This window comes from Epargyreus clarus, unplaced genomic scaffold (assembly GCF_041222505.1).
Source record: "Epargyreus clarus isolate Ecla_fem2 unplaced genomic scaffold, WU_Ecla_fem_2.2 ptg000017l, whole genome shotgun sequence".
Taxonomy (NCBI): domain Eukaryota; kingdom Metazoa; phylum Arthropoda; class Insecta; order Lepidoptera; family Hesperiidae; genus Epargyreus; species Epargyreus clarus.
In genome coordinates, this window is record NW_027332225.1 from 11,796,751 (window position 1) to 11,814,038 (window position 17,288).

At 35.0% G+C, this 17,288-nt stretch overlaps 1 protein-coding gene across 4 annotated transcripts in view; it reads left to right on the forward strand.

The window, feature by feature from the left end:
• Positions 1-17,288, forward strand: part of nAChRbeta2 (nicotinic acetylcholine receptor beta2) — a 51,883-nt gene that overhangs the window by 5,039 nt on the left and 29,556 nt on the right. Inside the window, exons 2-10 of one of the 4 annotated variants that reach the window (XM_073081896.1) lie at positions 3,131-3,232; positions 6,434-6,627; positions 7,273-7,401; positions 7,807-7,968; positions 8,549-8,705; positions 9,001-9,128; positions 11,440-11,615; positions 14,623-14,775; positions 16,831-16,943. In XM_073081896.1, the coding sequence (XP_072937997.1) occupies positions 3,131-3,232; positions 6,434-6,627; positions 7,273-7,401; positions 7,807-7,968; positions 8,549-8,705; positions 9,001-9,128; positions 11,440-11,615; positions 14,623-14,775; positions 16,831-16,943 (1,314 nt within the window). Of the gene's footprint in view, positions 1-3,130; positions 3,233-5,929; positions 6,086-6,433; positions 6,628-7,272; positions 7,402-7,806; positions 7,969-8,548; positions 8,706-9,000; positions 9,129-11,439; positions 11,616-11,647; positions 11,824-14,622; positions 14,776-16,830; positions 16,944-17,288 lie in introns of those variants that run through there. The other 3 variants (XM_073081893.1, XM_073081894.1, XM_073081895.1) reach the window with 3 other exon arrangements.

Consider the following 17,288-nt stretch of genomic DNA (forward strand, 5'->3'; position numbering starts at 1 on the left):
ACTATTAATAATATACTTAAAAATAGTTTAGATAGCTGAACTAATTTAACATTGCTAGCCAAGAGAAAACGCCATTCGTATAACTACATGTCGATGATGTGTATTGCGTATCCTTGAGACTTTTCTTCACCAACTAGCCACGTAATTTTAAAATCAAACTGTGTGACTAAGTGTACGTATATGGCGTATAAGTTAGTACGCTAAAAAAAGGAAAATTTAGACGCTATTTTTACACGCTTTATATTAGCTTCACTTGTATGTTTGACAGTGAGTAACTCCGTTTTTCAGCAGAAAGTGATCAACGTACATCCTTATCTTACCCTGCATTTATGAAAGAATGAAATAGAATACCGAAATCTCTTAAGTTGATTTTATCATAAAAGCGTGTTTTTTAGTTTTTGAACTATATTTATTAAGTTTAGATATATTGAGATATCACTTGTAAACCAGTGTCACTCCTGCTACCAAGATGATTCTATCGACCTCATAGTCAATTCCGTTAAGCAGATTCGACCATAGAGCCAAGAAATTGGTTAAACATTTCTACATTCGAAAAACAATACGGCTTAAATCTGCAGACATGTCAGATATTGCCCGTTATAACAAAATCAATAAAGTATTTATGTCTTCATGTGTACTCTTCCGTTAAATTCGGGTGAAAACCGTTGAACTAAAGTTTAGGTCTACAGTTTTCACTTTAAAATCTAAGCCGGGTCACGAGGCATTAGGTATATAGATCATTGACACCCAACGCGTCCAGCATAACTGACCCACATTACCTAATACTGCACTTAACGCCGCCACCGGACGCTAATAAGTGCCAGTACCCTATTTTTGGACCCGCAAACGTTCGCTCCTTGGATCGCTTGTCGATTTTTATTACGTTGCAAAATGTTGAATGGTATCAATGGTTAGACCTGGGACGTATCGCCGCCGTACCAATCTACTGTGGATTTTTTTAAGGGTATGTATGCCCAGAGCCGGATTAACCTTAAGGCAGAGTAGGCAACTGCCTAGGGGCCCAGGATAGACAGGGGCCCACTGAAGACTCCGTACTAACACGCAGCCAACCCGCATTGAGCACGCATAGAGCCTGCGTATGTCTGAACCCGCCCTTAGGACGTCATCCATGCCTATATCGGGAATTGTATTCAGGAATGTGGGTAGAAGGCAAAAAAAGAAAACATTATTTAGTCAGTCCGAGTAGGTAAAGAAAAGGGGCCCGAAAATTGTATTGCCTACAGGCCCATACAGGGTTAATCCAGCTCTGTGTATGCCGATTGACGGCAATAAGGCGAACATCTTAGTTCCCACGAGTGCCAGCGCATCTATGATTGGCTTCAAATAGAACCCTATTCTGTTGGAAGTTGGTTACAGCTCCCAATAGGCGGCAGTGATTTTTTACTATCAGATTCCCCTTTATTATTTCAATCTTATAAAAATATTTCAGAAACTTGCAAGAATAAGAGATCTATCCATTCATCAGTCCTTTGAGGTCCATTGGTGGATACAGGTTTTTGCTAATTAGCACTTCTCTTGCCGGTTCTTTACCTTGAATCTAACCGCTTTTTGGGTTCTTTTGATCATAAGCCCACCGGTTCAGGTAGCGTCGAGAACATGCTCGCCGTTTAAGGATATTAGAATATCTAATATTTAGTATTCTCATTCGTCTTGACAGGTAGGAAATGGGAATTTGGCTTCCAGGTTACAGAAACCGCGTCTTGCGGGTCGTGAAACATTAATCTATTACCGTTTTATACATATAGAAAGAAAGAAAGAAAGAAATACTTTATATACATATCTATTTATTTGTTTGTTTCCATTCATAACTATTAGCACGTCGGTCACTTCTAAGGATCTATTTAGTGTCTGACGCTCATATATCTGCTGCGTACTACTAGTACTTGTTATTTGTGCTACTAGTCATAGTTAAGTGAAAAATAGTACTACACACCCACAAGGAAGCGCTCGCTGATGGAATACGACGTCATTTGTTTAAGGAATGCAAATTTATGGCCACGTTCATTGATTTATTGCTTGGTCGTTCCCTAACAAACAGACTCCCTAGCTCTGGTTGCCTAACATGTACTGAGTAGGGTTAGGTTACACGGTTAAGTTATGTGAGCTTCTGCGCAAAGCCGTGCAGCATAATGGTTGTTGATTTACAAAATTAAGAATGGATGGGTGAGTGCTACTAGTTAATTGTAAGTAGGTACGGTAAGTCTTGGTTTTTTATAATCCAATAGATATCGTCGGATACTTTATCAACGGTTTGAAAACATCAAATGAAAAGGTTATCAGTGCATCTACTAATTAATCCCAATTGGAGCGCGGTGCTAGAAGTGCTCGAGTCCTCCTCTAGCTGAGAGATGTGGTCCTGGACGGAGATAGTTTTATTGCTGCTTGGGTCCTTTGTACAAGCGGATTTCTGATGCTCAGTGGGTAATATCGTATGAGGGCGAACTCACGAAGCGTAGAAAGAAAGAAACAAACAACACTAATCCTAAATTTCACAGAATATCAATGTTTGCACTGTTTTTCTCTGTGAAGTAAGTATTTCCCGGGAACTTTCCTAGTAAACATCTTCCTATTCCTCATAGTAGTTTGTATATTACGAATAAGGAAGGGTCTCAGCGGTAAACGAACCCTGTTTCCTGCTCACAAACTAGGAAGATAGACGCGTCAATCAATGTCAAAGGTATTATGCTAAATAATTTCCTACTTCAGTGACTTGCGAATTCTCGGGAACACTTATCTTAATAGGCGAATATGTATCAGAATAATATAGATGGTAACTCCCACATATATACATTTACATTAAACATATTATGTAAGTGTATAAAAAGGTGGTAGAACACTTTATGGTTGACTCTGGCGGCACCACCACCACACCTATTTCTGCTTAATAAGTTATGTTCTACCGCCTACTACTGCCGCTACTCCTGAAGACTAAGCTGGAACGCTACGGAAAAGTATGTCTCCCTTCAAACCAGAACACAGCAGCGCTTAATAGCAGGAATAGGTAGTTCCGCCGGAGTCGAATCACAAAGGGTTCTACCACCTGCGAAGATATGATATACTTACATATTTAAACTAAAATTTTGGTATAACCTACATTTCATTGTTTCAGAATCCAAAATGGTGCAGGAGAAGACTATAGTAATTAGGCGAATACCAAACGCGTACTTCTATCCTTTCAGTTTGTGGCCGCTACCGAAATATCCAGCAAAGGGTAAGATTATCTTTATTTATATTTATTTATAGTTATTGATGTTATTTATATATTTTTTATATAATATAGGTGTAGCAGACGAGCAGGCGTGCAGTTCATCTGATGGTAAGTGGCTACCGCCGCCCATGGACTTTTATAATAAACCCCAGATAGGATTGTCTAATCCTATTTGAGGTCGGTCACAGATGCGTCGCTACCCCTGAGGCCTCGGAAAAGTATGTCTCCCTTACCACACTCTTCAAACCAGAACACAGCAGCGCTTACCGTTGCCGTTATGAGGCAGAAATAGGTGTGGCGGTGGTGCCGCCGGAGTCGAACCACAAAGGGTTCTACCACCTTTCAGGTGGTTTCAGGTGGTAACCCTATAAATATAAATAACCGTGTATCGCTAGGGATTGGAATCCTGCACGGTGGGAACACGCAGTCACGTCGGATCCAATGTCATTTTGAGTCCTGTGGGATCTCATAATGCTCGCAGACCGTATTGTAAATCCACAACCGGTGAATTCTAATGGTTTTTATCATCCACTCAACGTATTTTATAAAAACATTTAGTTATAATTATTGTATTTGGAATATTTGGCCTACCCCTGTTCCCTCTCGATTTTCCAACATTATTATTAACACGTAGCTGAACTATAATTTAATTAGATACAGTTATATACGGTAAGTTATTTATTTTTGTTATTCTTGAGAAATAGTTAATTTTGATAGTCTAACATGGTTCAACATAACGAATTCCATAAAAGGATAGTACATTTTATTTATAAATATGCGGGATTCCGTAAGATCCGCGCAACATATGACGCGGAAACCTCGCGTGATTGAACACGAGATGAACATGAGTGCGGGATCCCCAACCACTTGCCTACCCGAGTTTCCCTGAGTAGCAGTCAGGCCCTCCGTCCGTCTGTTACCGCCTAAGTTATAATATGTTGTAAATTATTCATTTTATTTATTTCAGATGTAACAGAGCCACAAGACACCTACTATCACAGAAGAAGTTTGCAGACGGTTCAAGTTCAACAAAATAAGAGATAATTAGTTTAAGATATAGAAAAAATTGAAACAAATTAAGATTAGGCCTAATAAATTGATTAAATACTTGTCGGACTGATTGTGGAAAAAGCTATCGCTAGTTTTTTAGGGTTCCGTACCCAAAGGGTTAAACCAGAACCCTATTTCTAAGACTACGCTGTCTGTTCGTCTGTCACAGGGCTCTATCTCCTAAATCGTAATAGATAGACACTTGAATTTTTACAGAGCATGTATAAAGGTGGCCGCTATAACAACAAATAGATACTAAAAAGAAAAAAATAAGTTGAAAATAAATGGGGATCGTCATCCAATCGCTATTTTTCGACGTTTTTAGCTTTATCTATTCAACCGTAATAGGTAGACAGTTCAAATTTTCACAATGTATTTACTTCAGTGGCTGCTATAATAAAAAATATTAAAAATACTAAAAATAAAATATGAAAGTACGGAACTCTCTGTGTGCAAGTTCCACTTGCACTTGGCCAATTTTTTGGTTACAGAATGGAAGATAGGTATTAATTTGCGGTTGTCAATGACTTGTTGAAGGTTTAAGATTTTTTTTCTACACTTATGACGTAATCTACGAGATTACTCACTCACTCGAAATTAAATGTGGCGATGACGCAATATTTTTTTTGTCTTATTAAAATAATCGTTCAAACCATATTCTGTTATACAATTTACCTAATGTGTAAATGCCAATTTACGAACAAGTTTTGTATCTATATAAAACGTATTTTTAAACCGCCTTCCAGAATAAATCAAATGATTTAAATGTTGTTATTGAATTATTTTAACATTATATTTAACATTATTATATGCTAAATGTAAGTAATGTAATACCTATTTTTTTGCGATTTACTTACGATCAATTTGGACAAACGAAACATTAATATCAGATATACGTAATGTACGTGGGTTATGTAAAAATGTTCCTATTTTAAGTTAGTAACATGTAATTGGTGATAAATTAATGTAAAAATTATATCTGTACATTGTACAATGATAATAAAAGAGTATTTTATGTACAACTTTTATTTTATTTACAGTTAAATTAAATGTGTACCTATTTTATGTATTGTTGTCTTTATTAAATGTTTTAAATAGATTCTCCTGTTACAATTTCGAAAATAATAATTCAGAGTACAATAAACGCTTTCTACACTCACAGCCCCACACTAGGATGTGACGTGGGGACCATGGACACACATAGACAAATACCCAAACATCCAGACCCTGAAACAGAAATCCAAATTCATCATTTAGATATCTGTCTGGCCGGGGATCGAACCAAGGACCCTTTGCGCGTCAGACCGATATGGTCCGCTGCGGGTCGTCAACAAAGACCTTCTCAATTAACTTTTATCAGTCAATACATATTTATTTTGTAAAGTTGGCTACAAACTAAATATTATTTTAATTTTATATACGTGTACATATTGCAGTAAATATTTTTATAAACGTTTACATACATTTATACTGCGGATTTCAATTTAAAACGTTTCAAATGAATATTGTAGCGCCATCTATGTGTCTGTTACCAAACTATTTGGTTACGTAGTTTTCGATGTAGCCACTGCGCGCCAAAGTTTACGAAATTCCCCGCAGGCGCTATGAGCGCTGTGATCGCTGCTACACACTGGTTAGGTGCTACGGGCGTAGAGCCGTAGACTATCGATTACGCTTGCGCCATAACAAGAGTTATCTCAGGAAGTGCGTCCAGCATCTCGAATTGTGATAATAAATTTAACATATGAATTAAAATGAAGCTTGGATTTGTGTGGCTGTTACTGAGCTATGTGGGGAGATGTTGGAGTGAGTACTGTTTTTAATTTTACGTTTCATAATTAGTTGTGAACATGTTGCAGGTGAATAAATTGCTCTAAATAATAATATGGTTGCTCAATGCACTCGCATTAGGAGCTCAGTATGATCATATCAAATGCAAAGTCAAAGCAATGTTTTGTAAATATATAATTATTTCTGCACATTTATTACTTTGATGTTTGAATGCAGAAACAAATTAATATTATTTTTTATACTAAAGTTGGCAAATATATTCTTACCTTTTAATTAGTTATGAGGTGATTAGTTCATTTAATTACAATAGTGTCTTCATTAACAATATAAGTCGTCTTTAATTAATGTCTTACAAAATTCCAGGTGTAAAACTCTTAGAAGCCAATCCAGATGTTAAGAGGCTGTACGATGATCTTCTGAGCAACTATAATCGGTTGATACGACCGGTAACCAATGTGACTGACATCCTAACGGTGCGACTGGGCCTTAAGCTGTCCCAGCTTATGGAGGTGAATCTGAAGAACCAAGTCATGACTACTAATCTATGGGTTGAACAGGTAAGACAAAACTTCGTTAGAAGAAACGAAGAAATTTAAAAATATTTTTTTGTTTACTTGCTGGAGTAAGAAGCCTTAAAAGTAAGAAGCTGAATTATGGAATTCAAACCAGATTAAATGTTGATGGTATACGGTACAAATAGAAATAATGTACAAGTAATAGTAACAGTGATTTATTGTAAAAGAGTCCCGTTATATTCATAAGTTAGCGTAAAGATGTTTCATGTAATAGTTTAGTGATGACTATTTCTTAACAGCTGACTTTTTTCTTTTTTTTTATAATTATACCTAAACGATGAGGCAGGCGGGCTACCTGATAGAAAGTAGTCACCGTCGCCTATGGACATTTGCAACACCAGAGGAGTCGCCAATGCATCGAGTCCAGTTGGTGTGGATGGAACTTCATCCTTCGGCGAGTGGTGCGATGGAGGAATGGTGACGTAGGCACCAGGTCTTACTTATGAAGACTTACATATGAAGCGACCGTCATTGTTTTCTAGAGCCAACACATCTGTGGTTGGCTTCAGTTTCACATGTTTATGAGTGGCAGTAACCTTACCATCAAGTGGACTGCAAGCTCCTTTACATTTACAATCTTGTTCAAAAATATTGATATAATTATCCAGTTCCCTTGCATTATTTCAGAAATGGTTCGATTACAAGCTCCAATGGAACCCAGAAGACTACGGCGGTGTGGAGATGTTGTACGTTCCCTCCGAACACATCTGGTTACCTGATATCGTCTTATACAACAACTGGGATGGAAATTATGAAGTAAGAGTGGCTGAAGTATTTTTACGTAAACAAATAAAAAATGTCTTATAATGTAGTTGAAATTGCTAATGGATTTTGGAAACACCAGATGAGTCGGAATATATCGACAGCTTTGAATTTTGAAAAAGATGATGTTGACACTATATTGTAAAGCTCTAAGATCGATTTTTAAGGAATTCATACGAAATACAGACAGGCCTGTCTCTTAAGCATAGTCATAGTTCTTCACCTAATATTTTGATTTGAAAAGTATCTATACCAATCCGTAGTCTATATATTCATTTTTGTAGTTACTAGATCAAATTTATGTGCGTAATATTTATACTTTAGAATCATTTAAACCATATAATAATAAGTAAATGTAGAAGATGTTAAGCACTAACTTAGAATTTCGTCTATTTGCAGGTTACTCTGATGACGAAAGCCACTCTTAAGTACACAGGCGAAGTAAACTGGAAGCCACCGGCAATTTACAAATCATCTTGCGAAATCAATGTTGAGTACTTTCCCTTTGATGAACAGACCTGCTTCATGAAGTTTGGTTCATGGACTTACAATGGTGCTCAGGTTTGTTTAATAAAGTTATTTAACGCTATATTCTATATTTATTGAGTTATGACAAATGAAATTTATGTGATGATGATGTGATGATTAAACGAATATAATTAAATTTATGTGAATTTGAGATGGTAGGAAGGAATGGCACACGAGTATGCGGTATCTGTAATCAACCAAGGATAAGATTATATGCCTACCTGTCGATCGCAGATGTGTTGCTAACCCCACCCCAAACACTAAGCTGGAACAACTCGGAAAAGTATGTCTCCATTATCACACACTTCAAATAGAAAACATCGGAGTTTAACACTGTTATTATTAAACAAAAAAAGTAGTGGTGGTGGTGGTAGTGCCAGAGTCAAACACAGAGAAATTTGGACACAAACCACAAAGGGTTTCTTTTTAAGGGGTTTCGTTTTGCAGTGGAAATGTTCTTCTATGTTGAAAAGCCATGTAGTATTTCAGATTGAACTGGAAAACCCATGCACAATTAAGATTTGATCTTTAAAAGGCTTTATATTATATTCATATTTAATATATTTGTCATATAAATGATTATTGGTAATAAGACAAGATTGTCTTACAACAGGTGGATTTGAAACACATGGATCAGTTACCCGGCAGTAGTTTAGTTCATGTTGGCATTGATCTCAGTGAGTTTTATCTGTCCGTTGAGTGGGACATACTCGAAGTACCAGCTACAAGAAATGAGGAATTTTACCCTTGCTGCCCAGAACCATTCTCAGGTAAATACAAATTATTAATAACTATTACAGATATTGTAAATAATATAGTCTGCGATGATCGTTGCTATAATACTTAATTATTTTAAAATTAACGACACTTCACGAAAAAATACAATCACTAAATTTAAAGTAGCACATTATTTTTGAATAAATTCTTGAGATTTGTTTAACAATATTATTTTCTACTACAGGTCTCATTTTGGCCTTCATCTGAAGATAAGAAAATCAGAGAGGGACAATATATTTCTGCTTTTAGTTACAGCGGATTTAAAATGTATTTTTTGATTTGTTTCAGACATCACATTCAAACTCACAATGCGTCGAAAAACATTATTCTACACCGTTAACCTGATCATACCCTGCGTTGGTCTGACATTTTTGACCGTTCTTGTATTTTATTTGCCATCTGATTCAGGGGAGAAGGTAAAAATATTGTTGTTGGTGTCAGTGTGAAAATGGTGCATTTCTTAGAGAAACAATTTGATCCTTTAGGCTATGATGAGGCTATACATTGTATATAAGTGTCAAGATATGTGTGTTTTAAAGGGACATCAAAAGCTTTATTTATTGCATTTGTACCAACTCTTTTGATTATAATAACAGTTTGAAATGGTTTTGAGAGATTTTTCTCAATAATTTCCTTATTTAGAGTTCTTTAATAATTGTTTTGAATTAATCAACATGTTTTTGATGTTCTTCAAGTGTGGGATAGTTTAGTTTTGGGCATGCTCATTTCCATCCTTCAATCCGTTCATCCGTCCATCTTCCGCCTCTCGTCTCTGACATCCAATGCAGTCTTTTTTGATTCATTAGCAACATGTGTGAGTGTGTTAGCGTCATCAAAATTATTTTGCACACCATTTAATATTGTCTTTCCACATAGATCTGATTAGACACTCTTACTGCGATACAATAGCTGGTACACGCTTAGGAACTTCTAGATGTATGACTCAAAATATCTTATCTACAGCTATGACTATGTATGTATCTATTGGCATTTATGTATTTGATACATCATTAAATGCAAATGTGTGGGTAGCCTTTAGATTTAGAGCTATTATGTCTTGCCATTTCCAAAGGCGTAGACTAATCAAAATTAAAGCATTAAAGCATTGATTTAAAGCAATTTGAAATAACAGTGGTTAATAAATTGACTGCATTTCCTATATTTAACTAAATTTTTAAGGCGACGTGGACGTAAATGTCTCCGTGAATAAAATGATAAATATTAACTATTGGAAATAGAGAAAATTCCATGAAAATTAATGTTGATGAAGAATTTTAAATCTAAGATAATAAAATGGAAATTAATATTAATTTTACAAAGAATCATACATAAATATAATTTTGACTTCCAAAAAGTTTCAAAAGTCAAGCGATATTTATATGAATTTAAGGTAAATTTAAAATTTTAAAATTTTCACAAGATCAAGTCACTACACAATACATCATTGGGCTTATTCATTCATATAAATTGCCTCAAACAGCACAATGACATGTAACATACACTTCACACGTACCGGCTTGCTTCACCGAGAATAGTTTTAAGATAAGAGATAAACAAGTTCCACTGCTGATCGCTTTCAAAGAAATGGATGAATATAACATTCCAAAATCAATGCTCGCCTCATCATTTGTCGCCCTATCGTTGACATGGTTTATGTTGTTATTTTTATTTAGAAATGTCTCATTTACTAGCTATTCGTTATTCGGCATCGGTGAAGCAAGTCCTCGATACAACATCAACATTTCATCACTAACAACGATGAATACTTAATTACATCTATAAAATATTTAACTTTTACTCAATGACATGTAACATACACTTTTTACTGTTAAAAAACACTGAGACATAAATTGAAGAGATTTATTCGTTAAAGGAGATTTCCTGAGACAAATAACTATGGAATACACTGTTTTGAAACATTTTCAATTAAAACGTCGGTGCAGGTGTATCGTTATATTTCAGGATGATCATTCACCTATACACATAATTTATAACTGAAGATCAAAATTATTTAAGCCTTTCTTCAAACGAAAATATTAAGATTGGCATAATTTAGTCACCTGATTTTATATTATTTATATTTCGTCAGTGGATCTACAGTAATAGTTGAGTGATGACCCTAAATGTATCGAATCGTTTTAGGGCTCTAAATCATATTTTTTTTTTATTTTCCAATTGGCTTTCTCGTAGATATACATTTACTTCCTAAGTATCTATTAAGAACTTCTAAATACCTTAGTAACTTAATCTATACCTAAAGCTTTGCTTTCAGAATTACTAATCTTTTCTATCCCTTTAGCAGCATAGTTTACAGCTAAAGTATAAAGGGACTTAAATCAAGCTTACAACTAAAGTTAATTCTTGCCGCTGATAAATAGATGCAAATTTCATTAAGGTGTTACAAATTTAGAAAATGTGTTACACTTACACTACAGTGTTACAATGAGAAACGATTACTGAAGCAATATAAAAATATATTTGCTTTTACAAATAATAAAGTTACAAATGATAATAATATACAAAACATTGTAAATGAATAATAAGTACTTAAACATGACGATAAGCCTCAGCGACATTTGAAATACAATGTGTACAATCCAAAGTAATTGAAATTTCAGATACAAGATCAAAATTTGTAGCAGCCTTGACACGCAGTGGAAAGACAATACCGTCCATACAGCGATCGGGTGATCAATGTTTAACTCAAAAAGGACTTCTCTCCCTTAGATATCGCTCTGCATCTCCATCCTGGTGTCCCTCACTGTGTTCTTCCTTGGTTTGGCCGAGATCATCCCGCCAACCTCCCTGGCGATCCCCTTGCTTGGGAAATATCTACTATTCACCATGATACTCGTCTCGCTCAGCGTTTGGGTCACTGTATGCATACTAAACGTCCATTTCAGGTAAATTATCTGTATCTTTTTCTTTCTCGTAGATATCGTTAAGCATCTCGATATTGGTATCGCTGACAGTGTTTTTCCTGTTGTTGGCCGAAATTATACCGCCAACGTCGCTCGCTATACCATTGTTAGGGAAGTACTTACTCTTCACGATGATTTTGGTGTCACTAAGCGTGTGGATGACGGTGTGCGTTTTGAACGTTCATTTTAGGTGAGTGGTGCACCGCTACGCTACAGTTTTCTTTTACTTTTTGATCAGGCAACAAATCCTAAAGCTGCAGGCTCTTTCTGTTTTCCTATTTAGTTCACGTTTCTAGAAGGCTGGCAATTGATGACACGCTTCTTAATCCTTCTGCAATGTGGCAAGTAGATTAACTGCTTTTGTATTTTCTCTAAATAGTTTTAACGAAAGCGCACAGCCACTTCTATGAATAGACTAATGTTACACAGTTTAGAGATGCGAAATATAATGCAGCTGAAACTTAGCATGAGTGATTTGATCTATTATAATACACTAAAGTTTTTTATTAAAATACATTTCTTGAACAATTAAAAAAATAACTAATAATTTCAGTTGGACTGGTAATAAGTTTAAAGTAATTTTATTGGTGCACTTTCATTATAAAATATATTAGAGTTTGTCTGTCTAGTTTAGGTCGCAATATTGTTTATAATTTAGTCTTGTCCTGGTAAGCTTGTGTTTATTTGACTTAAAATTTTCCTTGTGTAACATAATATTAAAAATGGCTTATAGAGCGTGTATTCAACATAACAAGTCAATATAATTTGTTGAAATTGTTACATCAAAATTACATTAGTAATGAAATAGAGCTCTAAATTAGGCCTCAATTGGGCTCTAAATTATTAAGTAGTGGTGTATAAAAAACAGGATTATATTATTACAAAATTTCTATAGAAGCAGAACGGCGGGTATTCGTTACTTGTGTGATAAAATATTGGTAGCAACTGGGGGTGGTTCATAAAAGCGCATAGTGCATAAATCTCGATTGTAACTTTGTTACTTGATAATACAACAATGGGTGAAATATGGCCGACGTACTCTATGGTTACAAGAGTAAAATCGATATAATAGGTAATATCTTTAGTGTAAAGAGGGTAACGAAATCGTGATGATAATAAATAATAAATAAACTTCTAATTACCTATACGCTTGGTATTTAATAAAAATTAAGCTTTTAGACAATTGTGAATTCGCGTTTAGTAACATGGGCCTACAATTCACGTTTAATTCAATGCGCAGCTGCTCTAATTCATGTTTAGTTCAATCGACATTTGGGCCAATTCACGATTGACAAAAAATATGTTTACAAAATAGTTTCAGAAATTGCCTCAAGGCAGCATTTGTGGAAGTGTAAAAAAGTTTTTCGCAACATAACGAAAATAAATCGTCAGATTTTTTTACATTGGTGTCGTATGTAATGTATCACCCATTTTATGTTATGTGTTACATTTCATGGTGACTTTCGGAATTTATGAGTTTGACCAACCCATCAAAATACGGTATTGCGTTACTACCATTTTCAGCATTTAGCATTACAATGGGGGATGAAATATGGCGAGTGTCACAAGAGCAAGCCATTCATTGAAATTTTGTAACATTTCTAACAATGGTTCACGTTTGAATTATTCATACGTAGGAACGGATGGCCCGGATTTTCTTGGATAGGTTTATCGTGAATTATTATTTTTTATTATTTCCTGGTACACAATTTAAATTTAATATTGTTGAGAATATTATTTATAATTTCTCAGTTACTTAAAATAACAAAACGAAACCGACGCTTAAGAAGGTCTGCGAAGTTAATAATCAGTTTGATCAGTATTATAATTGACATAAACATGCATAATAAAAACTTCCAAAAATTGCGTATTATTAACAAATATATAAATTGTGAATTGATTTGAGAACGTGCTTTTTAGAATTGATTTAGATATAAATATCTTGTCGTAAATATTATAGAATTGATAGCTTAGTCCATAACACTAAGCAAAACGCTAAATATAAATAAACGCTAAATTTTAATATGCTTACTTGATAACAATAAGTCAATTAGAAGAGAATACTGCATATAGATAAGAAAATAATCTTAATAATCTCTTTAAATTTTTATTATTTAGAATTTATACATTACCTAAGTTTATGTAAAAAAAGGATACAATCTAAATATAAACTTTATAGTACTCGTAACTACGCCTTTACGTAATTTGCATATTATTAGTATTTCACGTGTCAAGCCGTGATAATGACTGCGCCATTAATAATATAATACTCTATTGTTACGGACGCTGGTAAAGCGCGTTAATGAGTTATTATCAAGTTAGTTATTGTCAGTGAGTTATTATGAGTTTGTGAGTTATTACGCTTTAGAAATTATGAGCTGTGCAATTTGTCTAGTCTAATATCTAGAATAAATGGTGTATTAAAATTTAATTTGTGGTTCGTTTAATAGCAAAAGGGTTGGGATTTTTACTTAAAATTTGAGCTTTAAGATTGAGATTTCTTTTAAGTATTATGGTCTGTCATAGGTAAGTTTGGTTCAAAAAGTTTTAATTTCAAAATTAAAACCATATTTAATGACTTCATTTCATTACATTTAATGACATTATTTTGTATAAACAATAATAAAGTAAAACATTATTTCTTGTACTTTTTACTATGGAGAAATACAGATCTTGTTAGGCGAGTTAACATCAGTTACAAATTATTAGAGTTAGCTGACATAACATTGGTTCGGGTTTGGGTAGTATCAGTACACCTATTCCTATCTTAAAACAGTAGTGTTAAATGCTGCTGTTGCATATTTGAAGGGTTTGGCGATGGAAAAACATTAATATGAGGGTTTCCAACTTAGTCCTCAGGGTTGGCGATCATCTGTGATCAACCTCTGGACTCTAATTTGGGGTTGATCACAGATATCCATGAGCGGCAGTTACCACCATGGACTGCATGCTCAGTTGCTACTACGATTTCATATAAAACGACGTATAGGTCCCCATCCACCCACACCATGTCACCGTGGATGAAGAAGCTGTTCCTCCAACTCATGCCGAAGTTGCTGATGATGAGGCGCACGAAGTACTCTTTACCGGACTACGATGATACCTTCGTGTCTAATGGATATACTAATGAATTGGAAATGAGGTGAGTACAGTATTATTAAAGTGAAAATTTCTCTAAGTGCGTTGAACGATTTGCAGGGGGAAAATATATGGGTTCATATCATCGATATGTTGTGATCTTGTGATGTAGTGCAGACAGCAGGCGCAGTCCCAGGCGGGGGGAGGGGGGTATCACAGGGGTCATGATCCGCGCCAAAACCGTTGAGTCCAAATCGCACATGGTCTTTTTTTATGAGGAAACCTTGCATGGATTCCTCTCTGTCACGGTGGTAGTAGAGACGATATGACGGACTGTATAATAAATAATTAAGTTAGAAAGTTAGAAAAAAGTGGTCTAAATCAACCAAATTTCCCGTGTGTCAAAAAATCTTATGATCGTTCCTGGCAGACAGGCGACGCACAGCGGCCTCTTTGCTTAAATCCAAACTTTGTAAGGAGCCAACGCTAAACGAGTTCAACATTTTTCGGAACTATTAATAGGATGAACTTTTTCGAATGAACAAAATCTGTTACGGTTCAACTTCAGTTAACCCGTATTGCCCCTGACAAATTTAATTTCCATACAACGATAACAACCGGGACAGGACCGGATTTTTTACTTGAAAATATACCTACTCCAAATGCAAGCGTTAAATATTTGGACAAATCTCATGGCATAATAGTCGCAATACAGTTAGTACATACAAAGGGTTTCATTCTCAACCAGGGTTACATAAAAGGATTCGATTCTATACCAGTCAGATATCTGAACAACTTATTTACGATTAGATCTCAGTAAAGGATCAAATACAATACATTTTTTGGGTGTGCTGGGGTTATCTTCTACATAGGGAATCAGTGTGTGACCATGGGTGTAGCTTCTTATTTCAAACAATTTAGTATATTTAGTATAATTAATATAGAGAGTAATATCTATCTATTTTATCCTCAACAACTTAAATTCACTTCACCTAACCGCTAATCTTCAATATGCCCCTTTTAAATCACAAGGTAGTAGGTACAGTTGTTGTTTGCAGTTTGCACGCGATTTCCTCATTCCACTGATTTGCAGTGGTTATTGCATTTTCAAGTTATTTGAAGTAACAAATGTAAAATAAAGTTTCTCCACATTTATTTCAACTTGATTATTTTTTGGTATTGTCCGTGGTTCACAAAATTTTGTTTGGAATTAACGAGATGATGTAAATGTACTTAAATAGAAGTGAATATTTTGTCAATGTCTAACAAAATGGACATTATTATGGTCTGATATACAAAGGATTCCAGATTTAATTCGAAACCAAGTAGACATTTCATTTTGTGTAACAACCACTAAAGCTACCAACATATTAAAATTAACTTGAAGTTGTCCCCCAACTATGACTGTTTTATTTTGATATGATTATAAGTCTATCAATTTTATCTTTTGTAAGTGGATGCGCCATGCGGGTGTGATACGGGATTGTTCTTAAAACAACGACAATCCAATATTATGTTATGTACACGTAACTATTTCTGGTTAGCTTAAACCACTTCAGCTACGATAAATATGAGGAAATCTTGCTCTAATCTGCATCAACTTTCAAAAATGTATGTAAGAGCTACGCAGATAGCTGTAAGCATGTTTAAATTCCTCAGAGCGGCGTAATACGGAACGTGCCGATCCACGTGTAATTTTTGAGCTTTTGCAAGAAGGTTTACGATCAGAATCATGGTGGTTTCAATCTTTTGACTGAATATTGTTTAGCGATGTATAGTCTTTGGGTTAAAAATCGTGTTCGGAGGTGCATTCAAGCAGAGTCTACTGTGCTCAGAAAAAGTTGATAAACTTTCGGAATAACATTTGAACTTTAGGTATTTTTATATATAGGTATTTATATTTAGATATTTATATTTGAGTATACATGAGAGAAAAACGCTTTGCCGTTCTCTTTAAAATTAAGGTATAATAAAATGGGCATGTCATCACTTGATGGCATAAAGTCACTGCTGCCTTTAGACACAGATTCTGATCGACTCTTATAAGGATAGCATCACTTTTATATTGTCTAAGTATCTACCTTTAGGGTATTTTTTTAATTAAATTACATTTTCGCAGCAGGGACAGTTTGACTGATGCCTTTGGTGACAGCAAAGGAGACAATGGCGATTATCGCAAGTCGCCTGCACCCGAAGACGACATGCTCGGTGCTGGTGCACAGAGACCTTCAGGTATCCTATCTTCTATAATAGAAATAAGTAAAAAGTAATACGTTAATATTATAGTAAATATAAGATAAGTAATAAGGGCTGTTGTACAAATCCAAAGAAGTTTTGAAGGTAGTATAAGTCTCTGTGGTTCAACTCTGGAGACACCACTGCCATTTCCTATTGACCTATTTTTCATTTATAAATACAGAATTAAGCGCTGTTGTGATTAGCGCCAGTAGATGATCTGAAGAGTTACCTTCAATAAATGATTATTCAACTACAACGGTCACCAATGTTTACAATCATATGTTGAGATATCGGCAAAGACTAAATTCTTCAACAGACCCTCTCAACGGGATATCGTCA